Below are 26713 nucleotides of genomic sequence, written 5' to 3' on the forward strand. Positions count from 1 at the left end.
AGCACAACCAAAAATAAGTAAATGACAAAATTAAAAAATAAAAAAAGAAAGCCAGGGTTCTGGGCCTGTGCTTCCTTACCCTCTCAGGCCAAGGTGGCCATGATTCTGAGCTCATTGACAGGAAGCCCTGTCCCCAAGACCCAGGCCAGCATCTCTCTGGGTGAGAAACCAGCTGTACACAAATGCCTGGGGACCCTGGGGAAGCTACTGCACTGGGTCCCACTGGATCTAATCACAGACCCATAAATGTTGGGGTTGAAAGGACCCGTAGGGGCCACTGATCCAACCCTCATACTAAAGATGGGGAAACCAGAGCAGGGGGTGTATCATTTGTCCAAGGTCACCCAAGGTCAACAGCAGAGCTAATAGTGACAGACTTTATACATGGAAGGGAGCTTTGATGGATGGGAGGAAGCCAGAGGCTCCGGAAGGGGCGCAGCCTTGCCCAGGTCCCTGGTGAGGCAGAGGCGGTGCAGGCCTCCTTTTCCTTGGCCCATCTTGCGCCGCAGGAAGGAGACTCAAGGCTCTGCTGCTGTTGCTGCACCCACACAGACTCATACTCCTCTCCTCAGTGATGACCCCGCACCATCCTCTGTCTCTTTCCAGATCTGGAACCACCGAGTCTTGAAAGACGAGTTCCTGGGCCAGGTGCACCTGAAAGCCAACGCGGACGACCTCCAGGCCCTGCACACCCTCCACCTCCGGGACCGCAACAGCCGGCAGCCCAGCGACCTGCCGGGCACCGTTGCCGTGCGCGTGCTCAGCAGTGCCTCCCTCACGGCCGTCTGATACCCGAAAACCTACCTGCACCTGCAGCTCTCATCACCTTCTGCATGTCCCCAGCCTGGCCAGGGACTAGCCTGGGAGCAGGACACCGGGGTCCTTTTCCCACCTTTGCACTGACCTGCTCTGTGACCTTGGGAGGTCTCTGCCCCGCTCTGGGCCTTAGTGTCCCAAGGACCCCAAAGCATTCCCTTCTCATGGAGGAGTCTTCTTGCCTGAGATTTAAAATAGCGCCCCCCTACCCCAACTGCCACCATGGCTAAGGGACTCTGTCCATTGAAAACCTTTTTCCAAGGCCCTGCTGTCCGCCAACGGAGTGCCAAGATGTCACTTGTTTACACACGAACTGCCACATCCCCACAGGCCCACCCTTGTCCCATGTGTCCCCAGGGCCTGCCCCTGTGTCCCAGACTTGCTGTCTCTGTCACCTTCTAGCCACCATGAAAAGCTGCTGGGCTCTTGGGTTCCTGCTCAGGCTGGAATTGGAGAAGTGAGCAGGTGACATCTGTCCGATCTCCAGTCCTACCCACGCACCTGCCTGTCGTTCATTCATTCAAAGGGGATTTGCCAAATGAGTAAACAGCATCCGTGCGGCCCCGGACGGAGCCAGGCCCTCCCCACAGCCCCGCGAGGCCTGGCGGCGTCCTGGGCCTGTCCACCCGCTCTCAGGTCCTCTTGGAGGCAGATGCCTGGAGGGGCTGCCGTCGCCTTCTCCTAGGTTCCGTCTCCTTCCCAGCCTCTGGCTTAGGGTCCCTGGAGAGGCGGTGGCGGTGGTGTCGAGGAAGGGTGTCCTACCCCCACTGCCCTGATGTGGGAAGGAGTGTGTCTGGTGTAGTGGGCCAGCAGGTGGAGGGGGGCATGGGGCACATGCTCCCAGGGCACACTATGCTGCAAGACCTGGGCTTTTCCTCAGGGCAGAGGCTCTGGGGTGGTGGTTTCCATCCTGCAGGGCTCAGGAGATGGTAAATCCACTTCCTGACCAGAGGAACCTCTGCCAACATTCCCCCCAAAAACGCGGCTGAGGAGCCATAACCCTCTTGCTGCCTGGACCAAAATGCTCCTTTTAGTCCTCAGTGTTTTATATTCTTTCCGTTTTAACTCTCAATTTTAACCAGGGGTTTTTAAAGGAAAACTGAAAGCCTGAACCCTTTTTTCTTCTTAAACTCCACTTCCTGTGATCCTCTGATTTTATTTTGATCTGCTTAGGGAGGGAAGTGGGCGAGGTCATACCTTCTCAGAGGAGGTCTGGAGGTGGATGAAGAAGACAGGGGTTTGTACTGGGATGTTTTGCCAACCGGCGTCAGCTGTGTTCTTAGAGTGTTAGGGCTGTGGCCAGTTTTGGGTCTCTTCTGTGTCCTTCTTGGGCTCCAGACCAGGTGATGTAAATGAAAAAGTCCAGTTGATTCAAGATGGGGAGTTCCTGTGGCCTTGCTGGGAATTCCTTCAGGGAAACCTGACTTTTTGGCTCCAGATCTGGCTCTTTGGTGCAGTGTCCTGGCTGGATCTGTTGGATCCCTGACTTTGCCTCCTTCTCCGGCCCACTCTGCCCCTGTGTCCTGGTCCTGGGACATGGGAGGGGCCAGGAACTGAAGGACCAGGAGAACAAGAGGATTCCTTTTCCTGAACCTGAGCCTAGGGTGAGGACTTTGTGTGTGACCAGGAGCAAGTTGCTTAAACCTCCTGTGCCTCGATTTCCCCCTTCTGCAAAATGGGGCCAATAATTCTCATTTGTCAGCACTCTTCCTAACAAGTGCTGAATAAGGGCAAAACAGTACCCTTTCTCTGTGTATCTCTGTATGCGTATGCACTATACACGGTCATGTAATTGCCACTTCTCAATATCTACTGGAAAGGAAGATTCGAGAGTCGGATAGAGAGGCGAGGGCCAGACAAGCCAGCCTGGGAATTCCGGGGCCCACACGTGGGTCTTTGCTCAGCCACGTGCACCTGGGCTATGGGGGAACCCAGGGCCACCTGGGTGATCTGCATGGGCTTCTGCCTGGGGGCTGGGCTCTGACCCCTGCCCCCTTCTCAAACAACTGGCTCAGCAGTCCTGCCCTTGCTCCCCACCCTTCTGGGTGGGCCAGGCTGGCTCCTGGCTGTGTGATGATCTGGGTCCCAGAAGGTCCTGGGGCCTGGGTATGTGAAGATGGAGGTCTTTCAGGCTGGGGCTGGAGGTTGGGTGGGGAGAGCAGCTGCTCTGCTTGCTTGGTGCACCCTGCAGCTCCCGGGGGCCTCAAGTCCCCATTTGAAGATGGGTGGGGCCCCTGCTCTGTGCCACCCTGACTTGGGTGCCACCTGGGTGACTTCTGTGCCACCCTGACTCACCCCTCAGGGCCGAGCTCAGGGTCAGGTGAGTGGAGACCTGTTCTGTTCTCAGAATAAATGTTACCACGATTCCAGAGAGGCCTGCCTGTGTCTTTGTCCCTGGAATGACAGTGAAGAGGACGTTGCCTGGGCCTGGGGGACTGTCCTCTGGGCTGAGAGTCTCATGAGGTAGTTGGAGCTGAGGCTGGGCCCTGTTCTCCCTCGCTCCCCAGGGGGGACTTGGGGTTGCCGTCATAGGAATCACTCAGTTGTCCCTTCACCTGGCCTTCTTCCACGTCTGTCTTGGGCACTGGGGGTGCAGGGAGACAGTCACAGTGCCTTCTGTGGGGCAGCCTACAGACTGAGGAGGGGCACAGAATGAGTGGCGAGGTGGTGTGGGAGCCTGCTGGGGGCAATTGCGTGAAGGAGGCCAAAAAGATGGGCTTGTGGGGGCACAGATGGGGGGTGGACCAGAGTGGAGGCTGTTGGGGGGAAGATGCTGGCAGCTCAAGCCAGAAAGCCTGGGCTGGCAGTGAGGAGAAACCGGGTACGTTATGGAGATAGAATGGACAGAACTTTGTGACTGGGTTGAGGGAGGGGAACAAGAGAGAAATAACTGAATTAAGACCAATATTTCCCCCTAAGACGGAGAGAAGGACATGGTGAATGAGGTGCCCACCTTAGCTTAGTGCCTGGCCCCTGGTGGATTCTGAGGTGTAGCTACACAGCGTCTGGAGAGAAACACATGCCCGACCCCTCATCCCCTTCCTCACTGCTTCCCTCCATCCCTGCACTCTGCCTGGAGCACCATTTCCTCTCCAGGGCTCAATTTTCCCATCGGTGTGAGGCTGACACCCATTGCCCGCCCACTCTGGGAAGCTTGGCAAGAGATGATTAGGGGGGTGCTATGTACCAAGAGGAACCTCCCCAGACGGCAGGTGGGAGTCCAGCAGCGGGGATCGGGTCCGGGAGCAACTCCTATCATGGGCTCCTGGTCAAACACTCCCGCAGCCAGGGGTCTTCGGGGGTCAGGGTCGGCAGGTTGAGGGGGCTCAGCCCCCACAGAGGCTGGGTTCCAGTGTTGCCACCCACTTGCTCCAGGCACAGGCTGGATGCTCAACCCTGCTCTCCAGGGGGCACCATTGGGCCACTGTTTCCCCCCTCCACACCGGGTGCCCTACACCATCCCGTGGGTGGTAGCCAGGTGGCGCCTTCCCTCAGGCACATCCCAGTTACAGAGAATTCAAAAGAGCGCCTCCCTTCATCCCGGCCAAAGCGGCCCTGGAGAGGCCTGCTTGTCTGGGGCGGTTGCCAGGGTCGCTGCAGGCTAAGGGCCCTGAAGTGCAAGGGCCAGGTCCCAGCGGGGAGTCCTGGGTGTCACTGTCTTCCCTGACGCTAATAGCAAACACTCTATTCTTCCTTTTTCACTCTCCTCCCCTACTGTAAAATGACATTTTCCACTTCAATTTGCCTGAGTCGCACAGTCAGCTGGTTTGAGAAAGTTTCCTGGATGTTGAGTGACCACAGGCACCCCCGTCCCTACCCCCCAAGAACAAGCTGTGGGTCAGTGGTGAAGTGATGAGCTTCAGGGGGACAGCTCTGAGGGGAGCCCTCGGGAAGTGGCCTGAGGCAATCAATGGCAGTGTGTTGGGGGCAGGGAGGAAGGGCCAGGAGGCAGGGCTCGCTACCTCCCTCCCTGCTTGCTGGTCCTTTGCTCTCACAGCCATTTTGCAGAGAAGGAACCAGGCGTAGCAGAGAGCAGGCAAGGGCCCCGACCCAGCAAATCAGTGACCGAGTCAGGATCAGAACGAGGTTTCCTGAGAGCAGGTGGTGGTGTTACTGCAAATGATAGGAGGCAGTTGAGGTTGAGGTGAGGGGCCCCGGGCCTGGCCTCACACTGGTCAGCCACACAGCTGAGAAAGGCCTCGGTGACCCTGCCTCCCAGCGGGGTGGCTGGTCCTCCCTGCCAGGGCCCTGGGAGGCACAGCCCGCCTCCCAGGCTGATGTCACGACACCCAGACCTTCGAGGGCCCTCCGACTCCGCCTCCCGGGGGAAGGCTCCAGAGTGGGAAGGAGAGGGCAGCCGGGCTGGCCAGAGAGCTGCCCTGGGCGGGAGAGAAAGGGAGAGGCTGGGAGAGAGAGAGTCATGCTGTGAAAAACCCAGAGCGACCCCAGAGCAAGGCCCAGAGTGAGGCCGAAGAGGAGGGGGCGCGTGTCTGCAGGCTGGCCCAGGCCCCCCGCCCCAGCCTCCTGAGCCCTCCTCACGGGGCAGCTGCAGTGCGGGTGCCGGGCAGCTGGAAGCCAGGTAAGGACGGGCTGCTCACTCTCCTGGGCACTGGGAGAAAGGTTTGCTAAATTTCGGGGGGATTCAGGGGCTCAGGCCACCTGGAGCTACTGCCCCCACTTGCTCCTGGTCTGGGCCCTCTGCCATCTCTCTGACAAGAGCTGGGACGGGAAGGGAGGCTGGGAATGACATGCAGGGGGTGAGGGGAAGGAGTGGCAGAGAGAGTCCTCTGCCCCTGACTCTTTGTCTCTTTAGGCCTCTCTCAGCCACTATCTCTTTCTCTCTCTCCTTGGGTAAGTCACTTAGTCTGTGCCTTAAATTTCCCATCTGTGAAATGGGAGATGAAGCCCCACCAGGCAGGGTTGTTATGGGGACCAGGTAGAACTGAGCACCAGGTATGGACAGGTAAGGGCTTCCCAGGTGGTGCTAATTATAAAGAGCTTGCTTGCCAGTACCAGAGACCTAAGAGATGCGGGTTTGATCCCTGGATCAGGAAGATCCCTGGAGGCGGGCATGGAAACCCACTCCAGTATTCTTGCTCCTCCATGGACATGTACAATCAGTTCTCTGTTCCCTGTTGTCAATTAAAAAGCAATTAGGGAGGGGGGTTCAGGATGGGGAACACGTGTACACCCGTGGCAGATTCATGTTGATGTGTGGCAAAACCAATACAGTATTGTAATTAGCCTCCAATTAAAACAAATTTATATTTAAAAAAAAGCAATTAACTTGAACAGGGATTAGTTTTTATTTTTAGGAAAAAAAGTCTATTTTGTAGCTTTTTCCTTACATGTGGCCCTTAAATTCTACTCCCTTTCAACAACCCCTTTCCACCTCCTTAAAGCCATGAAGGCCCAGCACCACAGCTGGGCAGTCCTTGTTGAATTCTCTTCCCAGCCAAGCACCCAGGCCGAGTGCAGTCTCCAGAAAGACAGTGTGCCTGCTGTATCCTGGAGCCCCGGGGCAGGGGTCAGGGCTCAGGTGTCAGGCAGTGTCATGGGTAGAGGATCAAATGCCCCAGTGCCTCTGAATGGACCTTATGAAAAATTGATGCTCATCCTCTCGTCCTGGGAGGCAGGCGGGGGACCAGAGGGGCCTCATGCCAGAGCCTATGGGTTGGGGTTGACATTGATCACCACAAGTTCAGCCCCACAAGTTCTACCTGAGCTGGCCATGGATCTGGCCCTGGGCTGTATGAGGTAACAGCTGAGCCCCACACCCTGCCCTGGATCACTCCCCTACTTTGGAAGCAGAGGTGGGTTAGACCCTGACCAGACAGCAAATGCATTTAGTCAGGGCTGTACAGAGGGAAACATCAGAGCTCTTGGCAGCCTGGGGATGGTCAGGAAATGTTTTCTGGAGGAGGTGCCATGAAACCTAGGTAGGAATTTGAGTTCCAGGCAGAGGGGCCAGAGTATGCAAAGGCCAAGAGGTATGAAAAGGGCTGGCATATTTCAGGAAGAGTGAGTGCTGAGGATGGCCTAAGGGCAAGGGTAGGGCAGGAAGAAAGCAGAGAGGCAAGCTTGAGAGGCACAGTCTGGGCCTTAAATGCCAAATGGAAGAGAGATTAGGCTCACTATCCTGAAGGCAGGGGCTGTCATGAGCAGGTCATGCCCAGTCTGACCTTCCTCTTGGGCCGGTCACCTGCGCTCCTGGGGCAGCCCTGAGCTGGGTGGTTAGAGACCAAGTCTTAGTCATGAATTTGCCCTGCCCTGCTGTGTGACCTTTGGCAAGTCTTGGTCCTCCTCTGGGCCCCTTTGCGCATATGTCTGGGTGAACACGGCTGCACTTGCTACTTCTCAGGAGCCCTTTGGGAATCTTTGAATAACAGCAGTGAGAGAACAGCTCAGCTGCTCTGGGCAGTGGAGCTGGTCACGGTGGCAGAGGCTCAGGTCACACAGGCTGGGCTGTGGCCAGAGGGAGAGAAGCCAGGGAGAGTTCCCCAGAGGGAGGAGGGGCTGGGGCTTTGGGAAGAGCCCAGGTGACCCCAGGCAGGCCCAGTGCTTCCACGGCTGGCCTGCTCAGAGGCTTGCTCTGGTCTCTTCCCCTGCAGAATTGTGTCTGGCCAGGCGGGCAGCAGAAGCATTTGACCAAGGACAATGGTGATTCTTCAGCAGGTGAGTGCTTCCCCTCACCCCACAGGCCTTCATCCTTCTATGCCAGGAACAGCCCTAGAAAAACTCCCATCTATGCTTCAAAACCCAGGTGTGAAACTTCTCCTGACTCTCTCAGGCCCAGTCTAGAACTTCTCCCTCTGGGATGTCTGCTGGGGCCTCCCTTTCTCATTGCACTCACCGCACTGGTCAGAAATTATTTATATATATCTCCAAATCCCTGGGTATTCCAGGCAGTGGAACAGCATGAGTAAAGGCCCAAATGTAGGAAAACTCTTGGGGAAAGAGAAGAGGAGGTTGGCAGGTCTCCTGAAGCCAGACCCGGAAGGGCCTTGAGCCTGCCTGGGGAGCAGTGAGGCGGGGGTGACATGGCTGGTGCTGCAGCCCCTGGGTAACATGGGGAAGAAGCAGAGGTGCTGCCCCTAGCTGAGTCCTCCAGCCCGTCTTCTTTCCCAGGGTCACAGTGGCCTCTGACCTTCAGCCCTTCCCCGTGACTAGCCTGAGGCTCTAATGAGCTCCTGGTCTCCAGAGCCAGGAATGTGGGCCCTGAGCCAGGTTGGCCTGGCACCAGGCCCCCGGGCTGGCGGGGGTGTGCCCTTGGGGGCTTGGCCAGTGGCCTCATGTCCTCCAGGACCATCTGGGACCAATGGGCAGCCTCATCCGGCAGCTGGGTGTTTGAGTGTGAGTATGTGGATTTGCGTGTGAGAAGGTAGGATTGGGAGAGACAGACTTCTGTCCTGGGGCTGGAGTAGACCCTCTCTAGAGCCCCTGGGCCTGAGAATCTGTTCAAAGGACTGTCAGAGATGGCCAAGACCACCGAAAGAAGGGAAGGTCACTATCATTGAGTGTGGCTGGGTGCCAGGAACTGAGCTGCAGGCAGAGATGGGTGAATGGGGACATTTGCAGACTCCAGAGGAAAGGCTTGGGTCACCCATAGCCCCCAAGGGCGTTTTCCCTCAGGAGATCTCTGTCTCGCTAGCCACCCTCCCCCAACCTGCCCCCAAACCCTGGCCCACCTCACCTGGACCTGGCTCTGCCCACCCCTCACACAGAAAGCACATTCCTGTTACTTCTCTGGTCCTGAGTGAGGTCCCAGCTCTGGGAGACAGCCAGCACATAGCCTTGAGCTCATCTTGGGCTTTGCTATTGATAAGTCAGTGGACTTTGAGTGCGTCCTTCAGCCTTCCTGAGCCTCAGTTTCCTTATCTGTCAAAACAAGGATAAAAACCTCCTTTGCCAGCCTGACTGCTGAGAAAATGGAATGCCCCGAGGGGTTCAGTCAAAGTGCTTCTTCTTTCACCTGCCTCCCAGGTCCCCCTCCCTCCTCCTGCCACCCCTTGCCCATCCGGAGCACTTGTCTCCTATCTCCTGGCTGAATTCTAAGGCCTCACTGTGACCACTGCCTTTGGGACCCAGCCCTGTCCTGCCCACATTAGAGTCTGGTCATACTCCACCTTCTTCCCCTACCTTACTGGGGCCTCCTGGTGAGCCCAGAAATGGGGGACAGCCTTCATTCTGCCCCGCACTGCCTCCCAGCCCTGGTACCAGCCCTCTCAAAGATGGAGCTCTGTGCTGAATGAATGAATGATTGTGGTTACACCCTCATTTGGTTTGAAGGGCTAGGGCATAATGATAGGTAGGCCTCAAAGGGATATTTAAGAATGAAATATGATAACACTAGACAATGCTTGCTCAGTGATGGACTCAGCTCAAAAAAGATTAACTGCCACAATGACTACTACTAAAATCATATTAATAGCATTCCTGTGTATGAGTGTTTTCCATTCTTTTCTCTCTTTCACTTTATTTGGGATAAATTTTTGAGGAGACCACAGAGACTATGATGATCCTTGACCCATATGTAGACTGTCCCATCCCAGCCTTTGTGTAGAGCCCCCATGAGTACCAGGCACCGAAAACATCGTCATAAAGATGTGTTAAGAATCCAAATCTCTTCACTCAGGAAAAAATTTTATTCATTTGCTAAGGATTCTAATTCTTTAAGTAGCATCCACGTTGGACCTACTATATGCTGGGTACTCTCCATTCTCGATTTCATTTTATTGTCATAAGGCAGTGACATAAGGATCTTTGTGCCAATATCACAGGTGAAGAAATTGAAGCCCAGACAGAGTAATTTAGACACGAGCTGGGGCAGGTCCAGATAGGATGGGGAGCCACGCTGGTGAGGGGGGCAGCACGCAGCAAGTGGGCTGCTCTACAGGGTACAGGGGTGTGGCACAAGGAGCGGGCACAGGGCTCAGGGGAGGAGCTCAGACTTCCCCTGCTGGGTGGAGGGATATTTGTTGAGCATGAGCTCCTTCTTAGGGACCCTGTGGTAGTCTGAGCAGACCCATCATGCTGATGGCTTTGGGATTGGTGGTGGTGGTGGGCGGGGGGAGTGTCTGGAGGTTCCTAGTGTGCCAGGAGCCACTTCCTCCAGCCACAGTCTCACTCACCCACCCAGCAAAGGGGCACTCAGCCCCTTCTCTATACCAGGCTGGGCACAAAGGATGCAGAGATAAACTGACTGCTCCCTGTCCTGGAGGAGTTTCCAGACCAAAGAGGGAGACAGCTCTGAAACACAGCAAGGGTGCCTCGTAAGCAGAACTGTGATAGCAGGAGTCCTGGGGGAGGCGGGGGTAGAGTGGGGTGGAAGGGATCTTGGGGATGGGGAGGCTTCTGTGATACGGGGTGGGTGAGGGGTGGTGGCATCGGGGAAGGCTTTGAGGCATTGTGGTAGCCCCTCACATACAGATGGGAGACTGTGGTCTCAGGGAGAGGGAACTGCCCCAGGTTGCAAGGCTAGCTAGTGCTTGTGAGAACCCAGAGATCCGTGGTACATGTAACCTGCTTCTTTGAGGACCTCGGGGAAGGCTGCTCTGCTTAAGTAAGATATGATTTCTGGCTTGATGGTGAGGCCAGTGGAGGGACTAGATGTACTTTGCCCAGATTCATAGATCAGAGTGAAGTTTGAAGATAAATTTGTGGACTGTTGGTAACAGTTGGATTAAGTCTTTTATTAAAATATAATGTTTTTCTTTGTTGTAACAGTTTCTGATTTAAAGTCCATCTTGTCAGATATTAGTATAGCCACCCCAGCTCTTTTTTGGTTACTGTGTGCTTGGATATATTTTTCCATCCTTTTGCTTTCAACCTATTTGTGTCTTTGGATCAAAAGTGAGTCTCTTATAGATATGATAGCGTATCGTTGGATTATGTTTTATTTTTTTAGCCTATTATGCCAACTGCTACCTTTTAATTACAGAGTTAAATTCATTTCCATTTAGACTTACTTCTGTCATTTTGCTATTTTTCTATATGTCATATCTTCCCCCCCAACTCCTATATGATGACTTAAAATTTTTTATTTTATTTTTTATTGAAGTATAGTTGACTTACAATATTGCGTTAGTTTCAGATGCACAGAAAAGTGCTTCAGTTACACATAGATACAGACATACATATATATTTTTGCAGGTTCTTTTCCCTTATAAGTTATTATAAAGTACTGAATACAATTCCCTGGGCTATACAGTAGGTCCTTGTTGGGTTATCTGCTTTATATATAGTAGTACATATCTACTATATCTAATCTCAAGCTCCTATTTTGTGTTTGATTTTTTTCCCCTACTCTACTGTTTTGGTTCCCTTCTCATTCATTTCTCCCTCTCTCTCTAGCAGTTACTCTGGAGTTTACAGATTTTTTCCTACCGGGGTTTATAATTAACACCTTACATTTAATAACAAGCTAGTGGGGGTTAACACCAAAGTAGCTTCAGTAGTATATAAAAGCTCTGCTCCTATACAGTTTCAGCCCTCTCTCTTTATAGTGTTACTGTCAGAAATTACGTCTTTATACGCTATGAGCCCATTAACATAGATGTGTTATTTTATGCATTTGTCTTTTAAATCACATAGGAAAAAAGCAGAGTTACGAAACAAAAATAACAATAAGGCAGGCCTTTATATTTACCTTTGTAGTTACCTTACTGGATTCTTTATTGCTTTGTATGGCTCGAGTTGCTGTCTAGTGCCATTTAATTTTAGCCTGAACGATTACTTTTGGCATTCCTTATAGAGCAGGTTTACTAGCTATAAACTCCCTCAATTTATGTTTATCTGGGAATGTCTTAGTTTCTCTTTCACTTTCTAAACAATGATTTATTTATTTATTCAGCTTGGCTGTGCTGGGTCTTCACTGCAGTGTGAGGGCTTTCTCTAGCTGCGGCAGTGGGGGGCCACTCCTCGCTGTGCTACCTGAACTCGTTGCGGGGGCTTCTCTTGCTGCAGAGCACAGGTTCCAGGCTCTTGGGCTTCAGTAGTTGCAGCACAGGAGCTCTGTAGTTGCATCTCTAAGGCTCTGGAGTGCAGGCTCAGAACTGTGGCCCGTGGGCTTAGTTGTTCCACAGCATGTGGAATCATCCCGGACCGGGGACTGGACCAGTGTCCCCTGCACTGGCAGGTGCATTCTTATCCCCTGTAGCACCAGGAAGTTCAAGTTCTCTTTCACTTTTGAAGGATATTTTTGCCACACACAGAACTGTTGTTTGAAATGTGTTTTTTTTTTTTTTTCTTTTCCTTTTTGCACTTTAAGTATATCCTCCTACTGTCTTCTGGTCTCCACGGTTTCTGATGAAAAATTAGCAGCTAATCATATTGAAGATCCTTTGTATATGACGAGTCATTTCTCTCTCATTGTTTTTAAGATGCTCTTTTCGTCCTTGTCTTTTGACAGTTTGATTACAGTGTGTCTCAGTGAGGATATTTTTGAGTTTATACTACCTGGAATTTTATTGACCTTATAGATGTGTAGATTTTCATATCTTTCATCGAGTTTGGGGTCATTATATCCTCAAATATTCTTTCTGCCTCTCTCCTGTCCTTCTGGGGTTCCCATTGTGCATATGTTGATCCACGTGATGGTATCTTGTAGGTTTCTTAGTCTCTCCTCATTTTTCTTAATCCTTTTTTATTTTTCTGCTGCTCAGATGGGATAATCTCCAAGTATCTTCAGGTTTGCTGATTTTTCTTTTTCCCTTTTCAAATCTGCTGATGACATCTCTACTGAATTTTTCATATTAGTTACTTTTGAACTCCAGAATTCTATTTGATCCCTTTTTATAATTCCTGTTTCTTTACTGATATTCTCTACTTGGTGAGATGTTCTGGTTTCCTTCAGTCCTTTGTGCATATTTAAAACTGTTGATCAAAGTCTTTGTCTATTAAGTCCAATGTCTGGGCTTCCTCAGGGAAATTTTCTATCAACTTTAATGACTTTTCTGAACTATTTTTATGATGACTACATTCTCTACTGTGTGTGGTCACTGAAGTCTCTAAACCACCAGAAGCCAAAAAAAACCAAAACTAGAAAATCTTGATCTTTACAGCTGGGCTGTGCATGTGTGTTTGGGTGTGACTTTAACACCCTGTCAGGTCATTTACAACTCGGCCTTAGCCTTTATTCCCTGTCTGCATGGAGCCTGAAGTCAATCAGAGGTGAGAGCTTATGGTCATCTCATGCTTTCTCTGAACATTTGTCCAATCCTGGGTGTGTACGTGGTCTTCTAGACTCCCTAGTATATGTTTTTCAAAGCCCTTTTTCTCTAAAGCATCTCATTCTGTCTTTCTTCCTGGCGTTTTGAGCATTTTTTTTGGAGCTATTGTTTGCTCCAATTGGTTTTTTTTTCCCCCCTAGAAGGCAATGGATAGTTCATTTGCCTTGCGATGTTTTTGACCCCTGCCGCACCCCTGCCCTCCATAGCTACTTCTCCGCCCTGGGGGTGTTCCTACTTGGGGAATAAAGACAAGCTTTTAGCACTGTTCCTTCAGGGAGTCCCCAGACAGTTTAAAACCACCATAATTCTTTGATGTGAAGGTCTGTTCTGCTCCCTTTGACCCCAATAACCCCCAGCAGGGATACAGGCTGCCATCCTCAAGGTGGAGGTGGGAGAAGGATGAGTCGGTTGAAGTACCACAAAGTTCTCCTGCTGGGTTTCAGTCACCTTTCTCTTCCTCAAGTGTTCCAGTGGTGACTGTCAACTTGGGCATATTTTCTAGAGTTCTAGTAAAGTTGACTGACAATTTTTGCTGGTTTTTGGTGTTTCTGAAGAGTTCTTGGCAGAGTTCTCTACTCTTTGCTGACATCGCTCGCTGATGACAATTGGCATAATTATTTCCTGAAAGGTTTTTTCTTTTTTTGTTCTAGCTTGTTATGCATCTTTGGTTAGTTCCCTTTTACCCCTTCTGAACCAAAGTCTCCCCATATTTAAAATTGGGGGGAGGGGGGTCAGAACTGGACCATACGGTGGTATGGTGGAGGTGAAAGCAGCACTGTGGGTATGTGTGAGGTGCAAAAGGAGTAAAGAAAACAAGGTAGGGAAGTGTGGGGACCAGGGGGCACGTGGCTAAGTGGAGCCTTGGTGGCTGGGGTGGGGTGGGAAGAGGGAGGTGGAGGTGAAGCTTTCCTGGTGGAGCACTCGGCACTCCTGGGAGGCCCCGTCCTGTGTGACCAGGCAGCCAGAGACAAGGCTCGGGGAGCCAGGAACCCTGGCTCTGGGAGGGTAGCTGGTGTGACACCAGAGAGGGCCCCAGCGGCGTGAGACCTGCCTCCCAGGCCTGGAGTGCATGCAACTTGCAGGGAAGGGGCCTCCTCCCAGGCTTCAGCTCAGGAGCGGCCTGCGTACTCCGGGGTCAAGCAGCGGGTCTGGGTCAGGGAGGGCCAGCCTCTCAGTCCTCTACTGGCTCTCTTTCAGGGGGCCTCTCTCCATCAACCAGACCTATTTTACCATCTCTTCCTTCTTACCTCTGCTTCTCTGTGCTTTGCTGTCCCCTCTTCGGGAACACTCTTCCCCTTCGTGTCTGCCTGAAAAATCACAACACCACAACAACATGACTTGCTTAGTTAATAATAACTAATACTCATAGAGCGTTTGCTCTAACAGGCACTGAGTTACACAGCCTGTTTAATCCTTGCAAGCACCTCCTGAGGTATTGTTAAACTGTCATTGAACTAATGAGAAAACAAAGGCGCAGAAAGGTTGAGGACCTTGCCCAAGGTCCTACAGCATTTGAATGGCCTTGCCAGCATTAAACTGGTGTTGGTTCTAGAGTCCAGCCTCTTGGTAGCCATGCTATCCTGTCTCTCCAGGGTTAAACTGTCCCTTATCTGGTGGTACCATCCTTATCTGTGTCTGGGTCTGTCCATCCCCCAGGCTGGAAGCTTTGAGGACAGTATCCCCTAAACCTTAGTCTGAGCCTGTGAAGGTTGGTTAAATGGACAGATGGAAGGATAGAAGTCCATTCCCCAGCCCTCCCTTTGTGTCTTAGGGTCTGGTTCCTGTTTCCATGAACTCCCCTGAGTGGGCGGGCAGGGAAGGTTAGGTATGCTTGTTCTGGGCTTAAGTTGGGGAAGGACCCCTGAGAGCAGGGTCCCTGAGGGGGCCCAGGAAGTAGCTGGGAATCACTGCAGTCAGTCAGCCATGTGCTGGATGGCAGAGCGCTGGGTCTTCAAGGCTGGAAAGGAGGTGGGGGTAGAAGGAAGGTCAGGTTCGGAGGGGCAGCTCCAGGTTCTGTGTGAGACATCGCCATCTCTTTCCTTGCCATCCCCCTGCTCCCCACCCTCGTTTGCTTGTCTAAAGCAGAAGGTTGGGTCTTCCAGAATTCCAGACAACGCTGAGGGCCAAAAATGAGACCTTGAAGAGTGTGTAGGAGAAAAGAGGGGGAAGATAAAGCTAAGCAGGGAGAGCGGAGAAGGCAGGTGTAGGAGAGTCGCAGGGCCTGGGCATCCCACGCCTTCTCAGTGGACGGTGGCCACTGTGGCTTGCAGTCCAGCATGGAGCGGAGCCTGTGTGGTGGCCGGGACACAGGAGCCAGACTTGATGCCCATTGCTGGGTGAGTCTGAGCCCTTAGAGGTGTCTAGCTGTCCTGGGGACCAGGGGTTGCCCTCCTGTAGGCCTCAGTGCCTCCTCTTTGAGCTAGAGGTCACCCATTGGGTGGCCTGGGAGGGTGGGGGAGGACCAGAGACAGACTCTTCCAGGCTTTCCTTGCAGAGGCCTCTCCCCCTCCAACCTCAATACTTCTTTCCACCCTCACTCCCCAGAGGCAGTTATGGGACCAGAAAGATCTTTGATGCCTCTCACCTTTAGTCTTAAAAAATTCACTAATTGTATTGTGTTCTATACCAAAACATCCCCACGATTCTTTCTGTAGAAAATACACTGATTTTCTTCAAAGCTGCAGTCAAGGTGAGGTTCCAGGGGCCTCTTTTATGCCCAGCCCTGCAGCCTGGTTCCTGGGTGCCACAGGCTGAGGTCCCAGTGAGGCCAGCCCGGAATCCCCAGTGATGTCAGGTGGTCGGGGTCCAGCCAGGGTGGGAGGGGGCAAAGCGGCCCGGGGCCCCCCTCCCATTTCCCGCCCGCAGCCGTCACCTAAGCCGCCGTTGCCATGGGCCCACGGCAGATGGCTGGGTTTAGGGTTCCCCGGCGCGCATGGGATTAGGTGAATTAGGGAGCCCGAGACGTGCTGCCACTGTAGCCAGCCGCCACCAGGCCCTCGGCGCCATGGAGCCCCCCGCCCACCCCGCTGACCCCGCAGACCCTAGCGACCCTGCAGAGGCGCGGGCCAAGCAGTCGGGCAAGGGCAAGTGGGCGCTGGTGCGCAGCCTGAACCAGACGCTGAAGACATACGCAGTCCTGCCGGTGAGCTCTGGGCCGGAGGGGGGAGGACGCGCCTTTTAGAAGCCGGTTGGGCCGCAGGGTCGCAAAACCCCAGGGTGCACACAGACTTCTAGCGTGCACTTGGCCCCCTCGCTTCCCCTCTGAGCCGGGAGCTTCTGCAGCTGGAAAATGGGAGGTGCCCAGAAGGGGATTCCCTGCCTTTGCCCCGGTCCAGAGCGGGGAGTGCCTCCAGGTGCCCTGAGGCAGCTCGGTGGACATTTGTGGACTGGCTGACCGGCTGGTAGAAGGAAAGCGTGGCCTGCGAGTCCCCTCCTTCCCTGAAGGTTAGCAACAGAACACTTCCTTACTCACCCACCCCGCTGGCAAGTCAGTTGGACCATCTTTCCTGCCTGTGAAAACAGGGCTAAGACCACCAGTGTCCCAGAGTGATTTTGAGGATAAAGGAGGGGATGCCTGCGTGCTCTGGAGAAGGCAATGGCAACCCACTCCAGTACTCTTGCCTGGGAAATCCCATGGACGGAGGAGCCTAGTGGGCTACAGTCCATGGGGTTGAGAAGAGTCGGACAGGACTGAGCGACTTCACTTTCACTTTTCACTTTCATGCACTGCAGAAGGAAATGGCAACCCACTCCAGTGTTCTTGCCTGGAGAATCCCAGGGATGGGGGAGCCTGGTGGGCTGCCGTCTATGGGGTCGCACAGAGTCGGACACGACTGAAGTGACTTAGCAGCAGCAGCAGCAGCCTGTGTGCTCTGTGTCTTCAGTCATGTCTGACTGTGTGACTCCATGGACTGTAGCCCTCCAGGCTCCTCTGTCCATGGGATTCTTCAGGCAAGAACACTGGAGTGGGTTGCCATGCCTTTCTCCAGGGGATCTTCCCCACCCAGGGATCGAACCCTCTTCTCGGTCTCCGGCATTGCACCAGGGAATTCTTTACCTGCTGAGGCACCAGGGAAGCTCCTAAGTGGGGGGAGTAGGGGGGTCATGTCCTAAAACAGACTTGTTTTCATTTCACAAACAGCGACTGAACCTCAAACCCTTCCGCAGGGGAGGGAGGAGACACAAGAGACTAAGGCCTTGCAGGGGAGTCAGCACTGATCTGATCCTGGGTTCATGCCTAGGGGGAAGGCAAGTGGATATCAAGGACAACTCCTCTTTGCATGGGTCTCTTATCTTTCCAAGCACTGACTCCTTCCATTTTAAGGCTGGGGAACAGTAAGGCCCAGAGAGACAGAAAGACTTAGCCAAAGTCACACAGCATTGATGGCAGAACTGGGACCTGAATCCTGAACTCTTTACCATGTGTTTGTGGTGGATGTGGGCTAGGGTGTGAAGTGCCCTTGAGGACATTTGGGCAAATCCATCTAGAAAGCCGCTGTGTGGGGGCTGGGAGCCACTCATCCGATGGTAGAGAAGCTGTTACTTTCTCCAGTTTACACAGTTTACCTGTTACACAGTTTACACAGTTTACACTGTTACTTTCTCCAGTTTACACAGCCATGCAGGGGCAAGAGTCTCACAAATGGAACTTTTGATTTGGGGAAAGCTCCCCAGTGGGGTTTTCCAGACAGTGGGGTGGTAGGGTTGTAGGAATGGGGCCAGATGCAGTCACCGGCTGCCTGGAGTCCGGTTGTGGGGAGAAGCCAGTGGGGTTAGACCTGAGCCCAGTGCTCCTTTCCTCTCCTCCCACCCCTCAAAAAAGTGTCATGTTCTTTTATATCTTCCCTCCTCCCCTCCTTCCTTCACCCATCAGCATTTCCTGACCCACCTTGTTTTGGGATCGGGCTCTGCCCTGCAGTTGTTTGCAGTCTCATGAGTAACTGATCTGATGAGTGGCGGTGGCCAAATCACTTTCTCTCTCTGAGCCTCAGTTTCCTCATCTGTAAAATGGGGACCCTTACAATCCAGCTGCATTCTCATGCCCCAGGTACTTTCCATAGGACAGTGGGAACTGTCTTCTCAGAGGTTCTCAGGCCCCCGAGTCTTCTTGGAAGCCTCTTAGCTGCCGTTTTTGCTTCTTTCCTCAAGTTCAGATCAAGAGAAGAGAAAACCAAGTCATTGCCCTCCTGATGACAGTCCTTGGCAAGGAGGGTTCTAAAGTCACTTCTGTTTGCTTTGGTGCCCCTAGCTGGGGCTTCCAGTTTGCATTTTGGGTCCACTAAGTGTCTCTTCCAGACCCGGGTTCAATCCCTGGGTTGGGAAGATCCCCTGGAGAAGGAAATGGCAATCCACTCCAGTACTATTGCCTGGAAAATCCCATGGACAGAGGAGCCTGGTGGGCTACAGTCCATGGGGTCGCAAAGAGTCGGACATGACTGAGCGACTTCACTATCCTATCCTATAAGTGTCTCTAGGCAGGATCCCTATTAGTGCTTCCTGTTCTGCTTACAGAACTGGGCTCAGGGAGGGGCCCTAGGGTGGGGTGTTGGGAGACAGGACTGGATTTGGAGTTTGCCAGCCTTGGGCTTCATTCCTGGTTCTACCACAGAACACCTGTGTGACCTTGGGCATGGGTCTTGACCTCTTTGAGGAGATGAAGTAGAGGTGGAATCCTCTGTCGAAGCATTGTCATGAGGTTCAATGAGATGGTTAATTCCAGGGAAGCGTGTCAGTCACTACCTGGCCTGCTGCATGGGTACTGAGTGTGCTGGGGTATTGGTACTGGTGCCACTGCCCACCACTGCCAGCCTCCGGGAATCAGGTAGTCTCTCCTTTTCTCTCTCACACACATGAACTCTGTCATGTGCTCCCTCTTACACACTCACACCCATGCTCACACACACACTCTCACATTCTGGTTTGGTTCTGGGGAATCACAGATGAAAGACTCAGATCAGCCCTGCCCTCAAGGGGCTGCAGGCTAATGAGGAGTGGGCACACACAGTGATGACCCAGCCTGGTGCAGGCTGTAAGGGGCAAGCCCAGGGGCCCTGGAGTCTGGAGGAATGCCTGGGTCTCTTTTCAGGATGAAGTTTTTAAAAATGTAAATGCATCGTGCCAACCTCTCCTGCTTCAAAATCTTCCAATAGCTTCTTGTCCTACTTAAAGTCCAACTTCTGTCCATGGCTCACGGGGCCCTATGTGCCCGCTGCCCACATCCTCCAAGTGCCCCCTCATCTAGCATCAACCTGGGGCTCCCCTTATTTGACCCTCTGCTTTCCCTTTACTGCTCTGTCCCCAGAGTCTGGAGTGAAACTGGCCCACAGCAGGCTCTCCACAAATGTGCTCCAAATGACTGAACTAACTCTTCAGGGGGTGAGGAGGAGGAGCAAAGAGGTGGGGCAGTGAGGAGGGGTTGGGAAGAGTTGCTATTTGCTCTTGGATAAATGTCCACTCAGTGGAAAGATGGGGAGGGGAGGGGGGAAGGTGGAGCAGGAGTGTGTCCGGTGGTCCTGGGTCAGCACTTAGAGAGGGCAAGGAGTGTGGCAGGAAACATAGCTTGGATTTGGGATTAAAGCAGTTGTGAGCCTTAAATAGGGCAGTTTATGGGAAGCAACCATACAGCCTGGGCAACAGTAGACACTCAGCAAACACATGAGTTCTCATCTCCTCCCTAAGGCTCTCCAAAGTTTCTTAGTTTTTCTGGGAGAAAGCTTGGGCTTGCAGCTACCATGTTTCTAACTGTGCTGACCTCCCACGAAGGGAAGTTCATAGTGTCAGCTGGGGCTGAAAAGTAGCTGGTTCTGATGGGAACAGGAAGGTGAAACAGTGACCAAACAGTACCAAAGTTGGCTTTGGTACTCAATGAGCCCACCCCTCACTGAGGCATGTGGAAACTGAGGTTCAAAGAGGTCAGGGACTTGTCTGAGGTCCCAAGCAGGTCCCCAAACCCAGTCTCATAGCCCAGAGCTATTTCCACGGGGCCATTCCCATGGGCTGATTTCTAACTGCCGCTTGATATTTTTATTAGAATGTCCAGGTTCTTTTACCCTCTAGGGTATTTGGGAACCACCCAAAAAGAAGACTCTTATTAAGGTTAGAATAAAATTCAAACTTTTATCTCCAGGAGAATAAGAGTCTTTGAGTCCTGGTTCTTGCCCACCTCTCTTATCAGGCCTTCCTGCCTGCCTGACGGCCTTGGCCCTTGTCATTTCCTCTGCCCAGATTTCCACCCTTGCTCTTTCCTAGCCTGTCTGCTTCTCGCCCTTCGGGTCTCAGGTCAGAGGTTTCCTCCACAGAGTGGCTTCCCCAGCCACTGAATCTCTACTTGGCTGGCCTGGTCATTCTCCAGCACTGGGATCACCGTCATCACCACACTACAGCCATCCCAAGTGACCATTACTTGCTCAGTTGTTTGTTTTCTGCCTCCTTCCAACCCGAACGTACTTCCTCAGTTTTTTCTGGCTCCTCCCAACTAGAATGTGGACTCCATGCTCACTGCTTGGTCTCCAGCAGTTAGATGCATCGGTGCCTTGTACCTAGTAGGTGCTCAGTACATGTGTGTTTGATGCCAGTGCTGAAAGGTGGTTCTTCTAAATCCGTTCACTGACTCTGGGCTGTAGATGTGGCTTCCGTGCATGCTCACTGAGCATGTAGTGAGAACAAGGCCCTGTGACGGATGCTGCAAGGGATACAGATGTGACGCTCTGCCTGCCCCCAAGAGACACTATCGGGCTGTCCCCACAAGCCAGGAGACAGTGTGGCTGAGTGATGTCCATGTGTGGTATGGGGCCCAGCAGTGTCATTGCAGGGAAGTCACAGCTGTGACTGTGAGTGTTGACCTTGGAGGTGATGGAGGCTGTTTGAATGTCTAGGGGAACGCCTCCTTTAGGATGGAGGGGAAGTAGTTTGGGTGCTTCGGTGTTTCTGCCTAAACCTCAATGAGTCTACAGTACCTGTATGTGATGTAGAGCCTTGGGGAGAGGCGGGCTTTGGACAGGCCTGGGTTTGAAGCTGCTCAGCTGTGTGGTCTCAGCTGTTCTCTGCTCTGAGCCTCTGCTTATTCATCTGTACACTGGGGACAGTCACGACACTGTGTAAGTGCCCAGCCGAGGACCAGGCACCAAGCCTTCACAAGTGCTGCTTCTCTTCCATCCTGTGGTCGACGCAAGAGCTGCTGGTGGTGGGGGTAGGCAGAGCACCGCTTGGACGGCGTTCCTGATGCCCCTCTCCACTCACCTGGGACTCTCTCACCCACAGGGCGACTACGTCTGGATGGACCTGAGATCCGGGCAGGAGTTTGATGTGCCCATCGGCGCGGTGGTGAAGCTCTGTGATTCTGGGCAGATCCAGGTGGTGGACGATGAAGGCAATGTGAGTAGCCTGTTATCATTCCGCCCCCATGCCTTGACAGGGGCACAGGCTGGCGGTGACCTGATGCAGGGACCTAGCAGGGACCAGCCTCAGGGGGGTGGAGACAGTTCCTGGGCCCCACTTCTGCCTCTCAGAGCTCCCTTCCTCCATGGAGCTTTCCCGACGGCCCCCATGAGAAGGAACCTCCCTTTTGCCCCACGATACTTGTTCTAATTTCCATAAGTACTTTGGTCCATCCTGCCTGGTATTAGAGATGTGTGTCTGTGTGGACGTGCGAGTATATATGGTGGGGGCAGGGAGGTGGCACTAGGCTGGACGCTCCTCAGGTTCAGGGATGCTTTGGGGTCAGAGAGACTGGATTCAAATCCCATCCTGCCCACTTGATGCCCAAGCTATGCAACCTTGGCCAAATCTCTTTCCCTTCTGAACCTCAGTTTCCCTTTCTGTAAAATGGAGATAACAACAACTATCTCTCAGGGTTATTGACTCAGAAAACGAGGAGGTACTCTGAAAACAGCCAGTCTGGTTCTGTGGGGCTACAGCATCAGATGAATTCACTGTCCACCCCAGTGCTGCCCTGGAATCAGTCTAACAGTTGAACCCTTTTTCTCTTGTGGCTCTGAAGGAAAGGGACACTGGAAGTGTAAATTTCAGAGGCAGTGAGAGTGGGGCCTTGGGGACGGAAGGAAAGGTCTAAAGTCAGGGTCCTGTCTTAGAGAAGATGGGTGAGTGGCCCGGAAGAAGGGAAGCCTGGGAACTCTGGATGTGTGTTCATGGGCAGGGCACGTGTGTATGTGGCGGGGGCATGTGTAAATGTGGTGTGGAGTATAAGGCTGTGGTTTGGTAGAGATGTGAGGGACCAGGGAGATTCAGTTCACCATAATTTGGGCTGTACCCAATGCTTTGGGTGGCGCTGGGGACATAGAGAGAGTCCCATCTTAGCCTCCAAGTCTGATGGAAGTGAAAAGGTTCTGTGACTTGGAGAAGAAGGCCCTGTTGGGGGTTGGGATGGGCTCTGGATCCTAGAGGCCCAGTACTGGCCATGGAAAAGTTGGGGCATCACTATTACTTATCCCTGCAGCCTCCAGAGGTACCAGCCTTGGGGTCTGCAAAGCCCTTTGACCCAAGTTCTGTCTTTAAGTCCTCACAGTGTGTGTGAAAGGCAGGGAGGACAGCCTCAGCCCAGAGTTAAGGGGTAGCTCAACCTCCTCAAGACCCGTAGCCCTATGCATGTCAGTTTGCTCCCTGAACCTCTGTGACCTCATCTATGAAATGGGGATGAGAATAACAATCCCCTTTTGGACCTCAATGGGAAACTGGAGTCCAGGGAGTGACCCCAGGACCACTCACACTAGTGAGCTAGTGAGGGATGCTGCCGTGAGGGGCCAGGATCCAGCGCCTCCGGCCCTGTGTGTGTGTTTCCTCTCCTGACATCTCAGTGGCAACTTTGGAGCTCTGGTTCTGTTAACCACACTTTTGTCCCCTGGGCTTTAGAAGCAGAGTGCCTGCAATGTCATCATAGAGGCTCCAGTTCCAGGGCCCTCTAGGAAGCCCCTGTGAGGCGGCAGGTGCAGAAGGGGGGCCCGGGTTTGGCTGGCAGCACAGATAGGTCCAGGAACCAGCCTGGAACCCCCGGGGTGGGGCCCAGGGACTCTGCCTGCAGGCTTGAGTTTCACCTGGGTCATGTTGCATGTCAGATGGTATCCCGTAACTGTGTCATCAGATCCCAGAGATCCACTCCCACTCGCCCCCACAGAGGCCCTGAGAATGGGGCTGCAGAGTGGGGAGGAATGTGACTGACTGGTTGGGAACAGGGTGGGGCCTGCGTTTGCTTCAGTGGTGCTGGGCCCCAGGGGTGGGGGTTGCGGTTTCTGGCCTCTTCTTTCACCACCTTTTCCCACTCGTATTCCCTCCCTGATCCACCTCCAAGCTATCATCTTTGACCTGTCTGTCTGCCACAGAATCCCCCAACCTGAGGCCAGGTGAGTCACATCTGGTTCCCTGGAGCACAGCGAAGCTCTCCCTAGAGAATCTTCTCTATGAGGATGTGCTGAATGAATGAGAGGCCATGGTTCCCATCTTCACGGAAGTGCTAATACTCTGCTTTTGTCCTGGCCATTCTTATTGCCGGACATACCCCTTCTTCCCCTCCTCTGCAGAGCACATGGTCCCTGTCTCTCTGAATTCATTGCCAGGTCAGCTCTTTCCCAGATGTGTCCCCAGGCCTCTCTGTTTCTCACTGGTATGTCTTCAGGGCCAGGCCTCAGTTTCTGTCCTGGTTACACTTTGGTCTGTGTGGTAGGTGTCTGTGGACATTGACCTGAGTGGTGCTGACCTCGGCTGGGAGACTCTCCATGCAGGAAAGGAGTGGGGAGAGGCTCAGCTCTGCCATTTAACTGAGCAGAGCACTTTACCTCTCTAGTGTACAGCCTCACTGTAAAACAGGGCTAGTAATTCCATGATGCAATGTTAAGAGGAACAAATGAGAATATACATCTCTTTTGCAACAAAAACTAGAAGGCGTTAGAGTGATAATACTCAGGACTGGTTGATCAGTTACCAGGTACTAGGGCTTTTTAGACCTGGCAGGAGTGAAACAAAAGTTGACCATTGTCATATCTATTAACCTTCCCAACATCTCTAAGAAAAGGGGATTGTTATTCTCATCCCCATTTCATAGATGAGGTCACAGAGGTTCAGGGAGCCAACTGACATGCACAGGGCTACGGGTCTTGAGGAGGCTGAGCTACCCCTTAACTCTGGGCTGAAGTGTCCTGCGGAGGAATTATGGAAACAGAGGCTGGGGTCGAGTGGGGAAGGCAGCCAGCCTGCCTGGCAGCCTCTCCCCTCTGGCCCATGCTAGGGCCTAGGACCAAGTAGGGAAAGGGAATTTTCCAATTGGATCAACTTTTATCAAGAAATGGGGTGGAAGAGAGGAATGTTCCACCCAGGGTTGGAAAGTCTAGGAGGGTTCTCTGATCTCACCATCCAGCCCATTCACGTCAGGGCTGTGTGAGGGCCCTGGAATTCCCTGACCTGGAATGCAATGCCCCTGGCCCAGGAAGTGCCTTGAAATGCCAGGGAAACTGGAGTCATTGGCAGTGGCTAGCCTGTCCCTGAGCTCTTTGAGGGCCTTGGTCTTCTGATCCTGTTTTCTCATGTGAAGTAAGGGAGCTGGAATAGGGGACTTGTGGGGTCTCTCCATGACTAGGACTTGGCTTTTAATTCAGACTTGGTTCCTAGTAGTCAGAAGTCAGCCATCTGTTCATCAGGGATTCTCTGCCCTGTCTTTGTGCCTGGCCCCTGTTTGAAGCACTGTGAACCAGGCTATAGCAAACATGGAGCCTAACCACCCAGGCTTGGGGAAAATTGAGGGGTCAGGGCCAGAACTGTGTTCACACAATGGTAACCCAGTGTGACCACTGCCTGGCAGTGGGAGACCCGGGGTGTGTGGGGGCCTAGAGGAGGCCCTGACCCAGCTGTGGGAACCCTGACTCCTGCCTGGTCCTCAGGCTCCTATGGTTCTGGCATTTGGGAATAGGGAGAGGGAGCCAGAGGTCTTTGGAGGTTTGACTCGGGTTGTAGCCATACCACAGAGCACAGGAGCGATTCCCATTTCTCTGAGAGGTGAGGATTGTGAGTAGAGGGTGCTGGAGGCCTCCGAGGGGAGGTGAGGATTCCAACAGTCAGAGGAAACCAGGGCTTTGCAAGCTCTGTGAACAAGCCGACGCGATTGCCCAGATGTGCAACCATCTGCCACCCCGTGGCAGCAGGCAGATAGTGCAGTAGTATCGCACTATTTGAGTAACTTTGTACTAATGTTTACTGGAGTTTGGATTTGAAGTCAAGTCTAACTCCAATTATTACACTTTTCACTCCATCCTATAAACTGACTGGAGAGACTAATCCTTTTTATGATGGCCACAAGGTAGGGCCAAAGTCCCAGCCATACCCACCTCTAAGGTCTGCAAAGAGAATTCCCTAAGAGGAGGAAGAGCACTCCATGGAGGTTAACGGTGGGTGGTATCACTTTTACTCGTGGGAGTCAACCTGTTAGAACCGATAGTGTTTGGCCGCAGGAGAGGACGAGGCCCTTATGGGATCGCAGAGATCCGGGGTTCCCGTCCCTCCCGGGACCCTTCCCTGGCAGAGTGCAGCTTGTGTCCCAGGAGGACGAGCTGACGTTAGCCACTGTGCATCTCCGCAGGAACACTGGATCTCCCCGCAGAACGCCAGGCACATCAAGCCCATGCACCCCACGTCGGTCCACGGCGTGGAGGACATGATCCGCTTGGGGGACCTCAATGAAGCCGGCATCCTGCGCAACCTGCTCATTAGATACCGAGACCATCTCATCTACGTGAGTCTTGCCCCACCAGCCAGCCGCCCCGCCCACCTTCGGTCCCTCCACTTGTAGCCCCGCCCCGCCCCGCCTCCGCAGCTGGCCTGCTGGGATCAGGGAGTCAGCCCTTGCCCACAGCCGCTCTGTCTGCGGCTTATCTTCTCTTTTGGTCTGGATGGCACCCCACCTCCAGTGTTCTCGCCTGGGGAATCCCATGGACAGAGGAGCCTGGCAGGCTACAGTCCATGGGGTCACAAAGAATCTGACACGACTGAGCGACTAACACTTTCTTGTCTTGGGTGGTCTGTGATTGCAGAACGGGAATTTTTTCCCAGAGGTTCTTGTGCCTCTGTAGGGAGACTGCTGAAACTGCTGGGAGACCAGACTAGGCAGGGGAGGGCAACAGGCTTGGTGCTTTGCCCAAGGATGGGGCATCTGTGGCTTTCCCTGGGTTTGTGGTGGGTCAGGACCTGCCATGGGTCTTCCAAGGTCAAGAGGAGGATGGGTTGGAAGTCTGTATCCTCAGGAAGGGGGTGGAGGATGAAACATGCTTCTGAATCCCCCAAAACCTTGATACTAGAACCTGTCATACACACATGCCACGCTTTCTCACCTTGAAACTCATGAGGACAAATAAAGAGCATCTCACTCAGCCAGGACTGAGTTGATCCCAAGAGGTGAGCTTAGAGACCATTGAGACCATTAGTCTAGAGATCCTCACACTTTTTGGCCTCAGGAACCCCTTATGCTCTTAAATATTATTGAGGGCCTCAGAGAGCTTCTGTTTATGTATGTTGTATCTATTGATATTTACTATATTACAAATTATAACCAGGACATTTAATATTATTAATTCATTAAAAAATAACCACAAAAATCCATTACAGAATATCATAGCACATTTTTAAGAAAATACATTTGTCAGTATTAAAAAAAAAATGAGAACAGTGGC

General features: G+C 52.9%; 2 protein-coding genes across 10 annotated transcripts in view; both read left to right on the plus strand.

Moving 5' to 3' along the window:
- CAPN5 (calpain 5) overlaps nt 1-3185 on the plus strand; it is a 56407-nt gene extending 53222 nt beyond the window's left edge. For all 4 annotated transcript variants that reach the window (XM_027979566.2, XM_027979567.3, XM_042233293.2 and 1 more), the window contains exon 13: nt 607-3185. In XM_027979566.2, coding sequence (XP_027835367.1) covers nt 607-789 — 183 coding nt within the window. In that variant the 3' untranslated portion in view covers nt 790-3185. The remainder of the gene's footprint in view (nt 1-606) is intronic.
- Nucleotides 3186-5152: 1967 nt separating this feature from the next.
- MYO7A (myosin VIIA) overlaps nt 5153-26713 on the plus strand; it is a 111646-nt gene continuing 90085 nt past the window's right edge. For all 6 annotated transcript variants that reach the window (XM_042233290.2, XM_042233289.2, XM_042233291.2 and 3 more), the window contains exons 1-4: nt 5153-5395; nt 7428-7491; nt 21306-21419; nt 25627-25779. In XM_042233290.2, the coding sequence (XP_042089224.1) occupies nt 7474-7491; nt 21306-21419; nt 25627-25779 (285 nt within the window). In that variant the 5' untranslated portion in view covers nt 5153-5395; nt 7428-7473. The remainder of the gene's footprint in view (nt 5396-7427; nt 7492-21305; nt 21420-25626; nt 25780-26713) is intronic.

The sequence above is a fragment of the Ovis aries genome, chromosome 15, assembly GCF_016772045.2.
Source record: "Ovis aries strain OAR_USU_Benz2616 breed Rambouillet chromosome 15, ARS-UI_Ramb_v3.0, whole genome shotgun sequence".
Taxonomy (NCBI): Eukaryota; Metazoa; Chordata; class Mammalia; order Artiodactyla; family Bovidae; genus Ovis; species Ovis aries.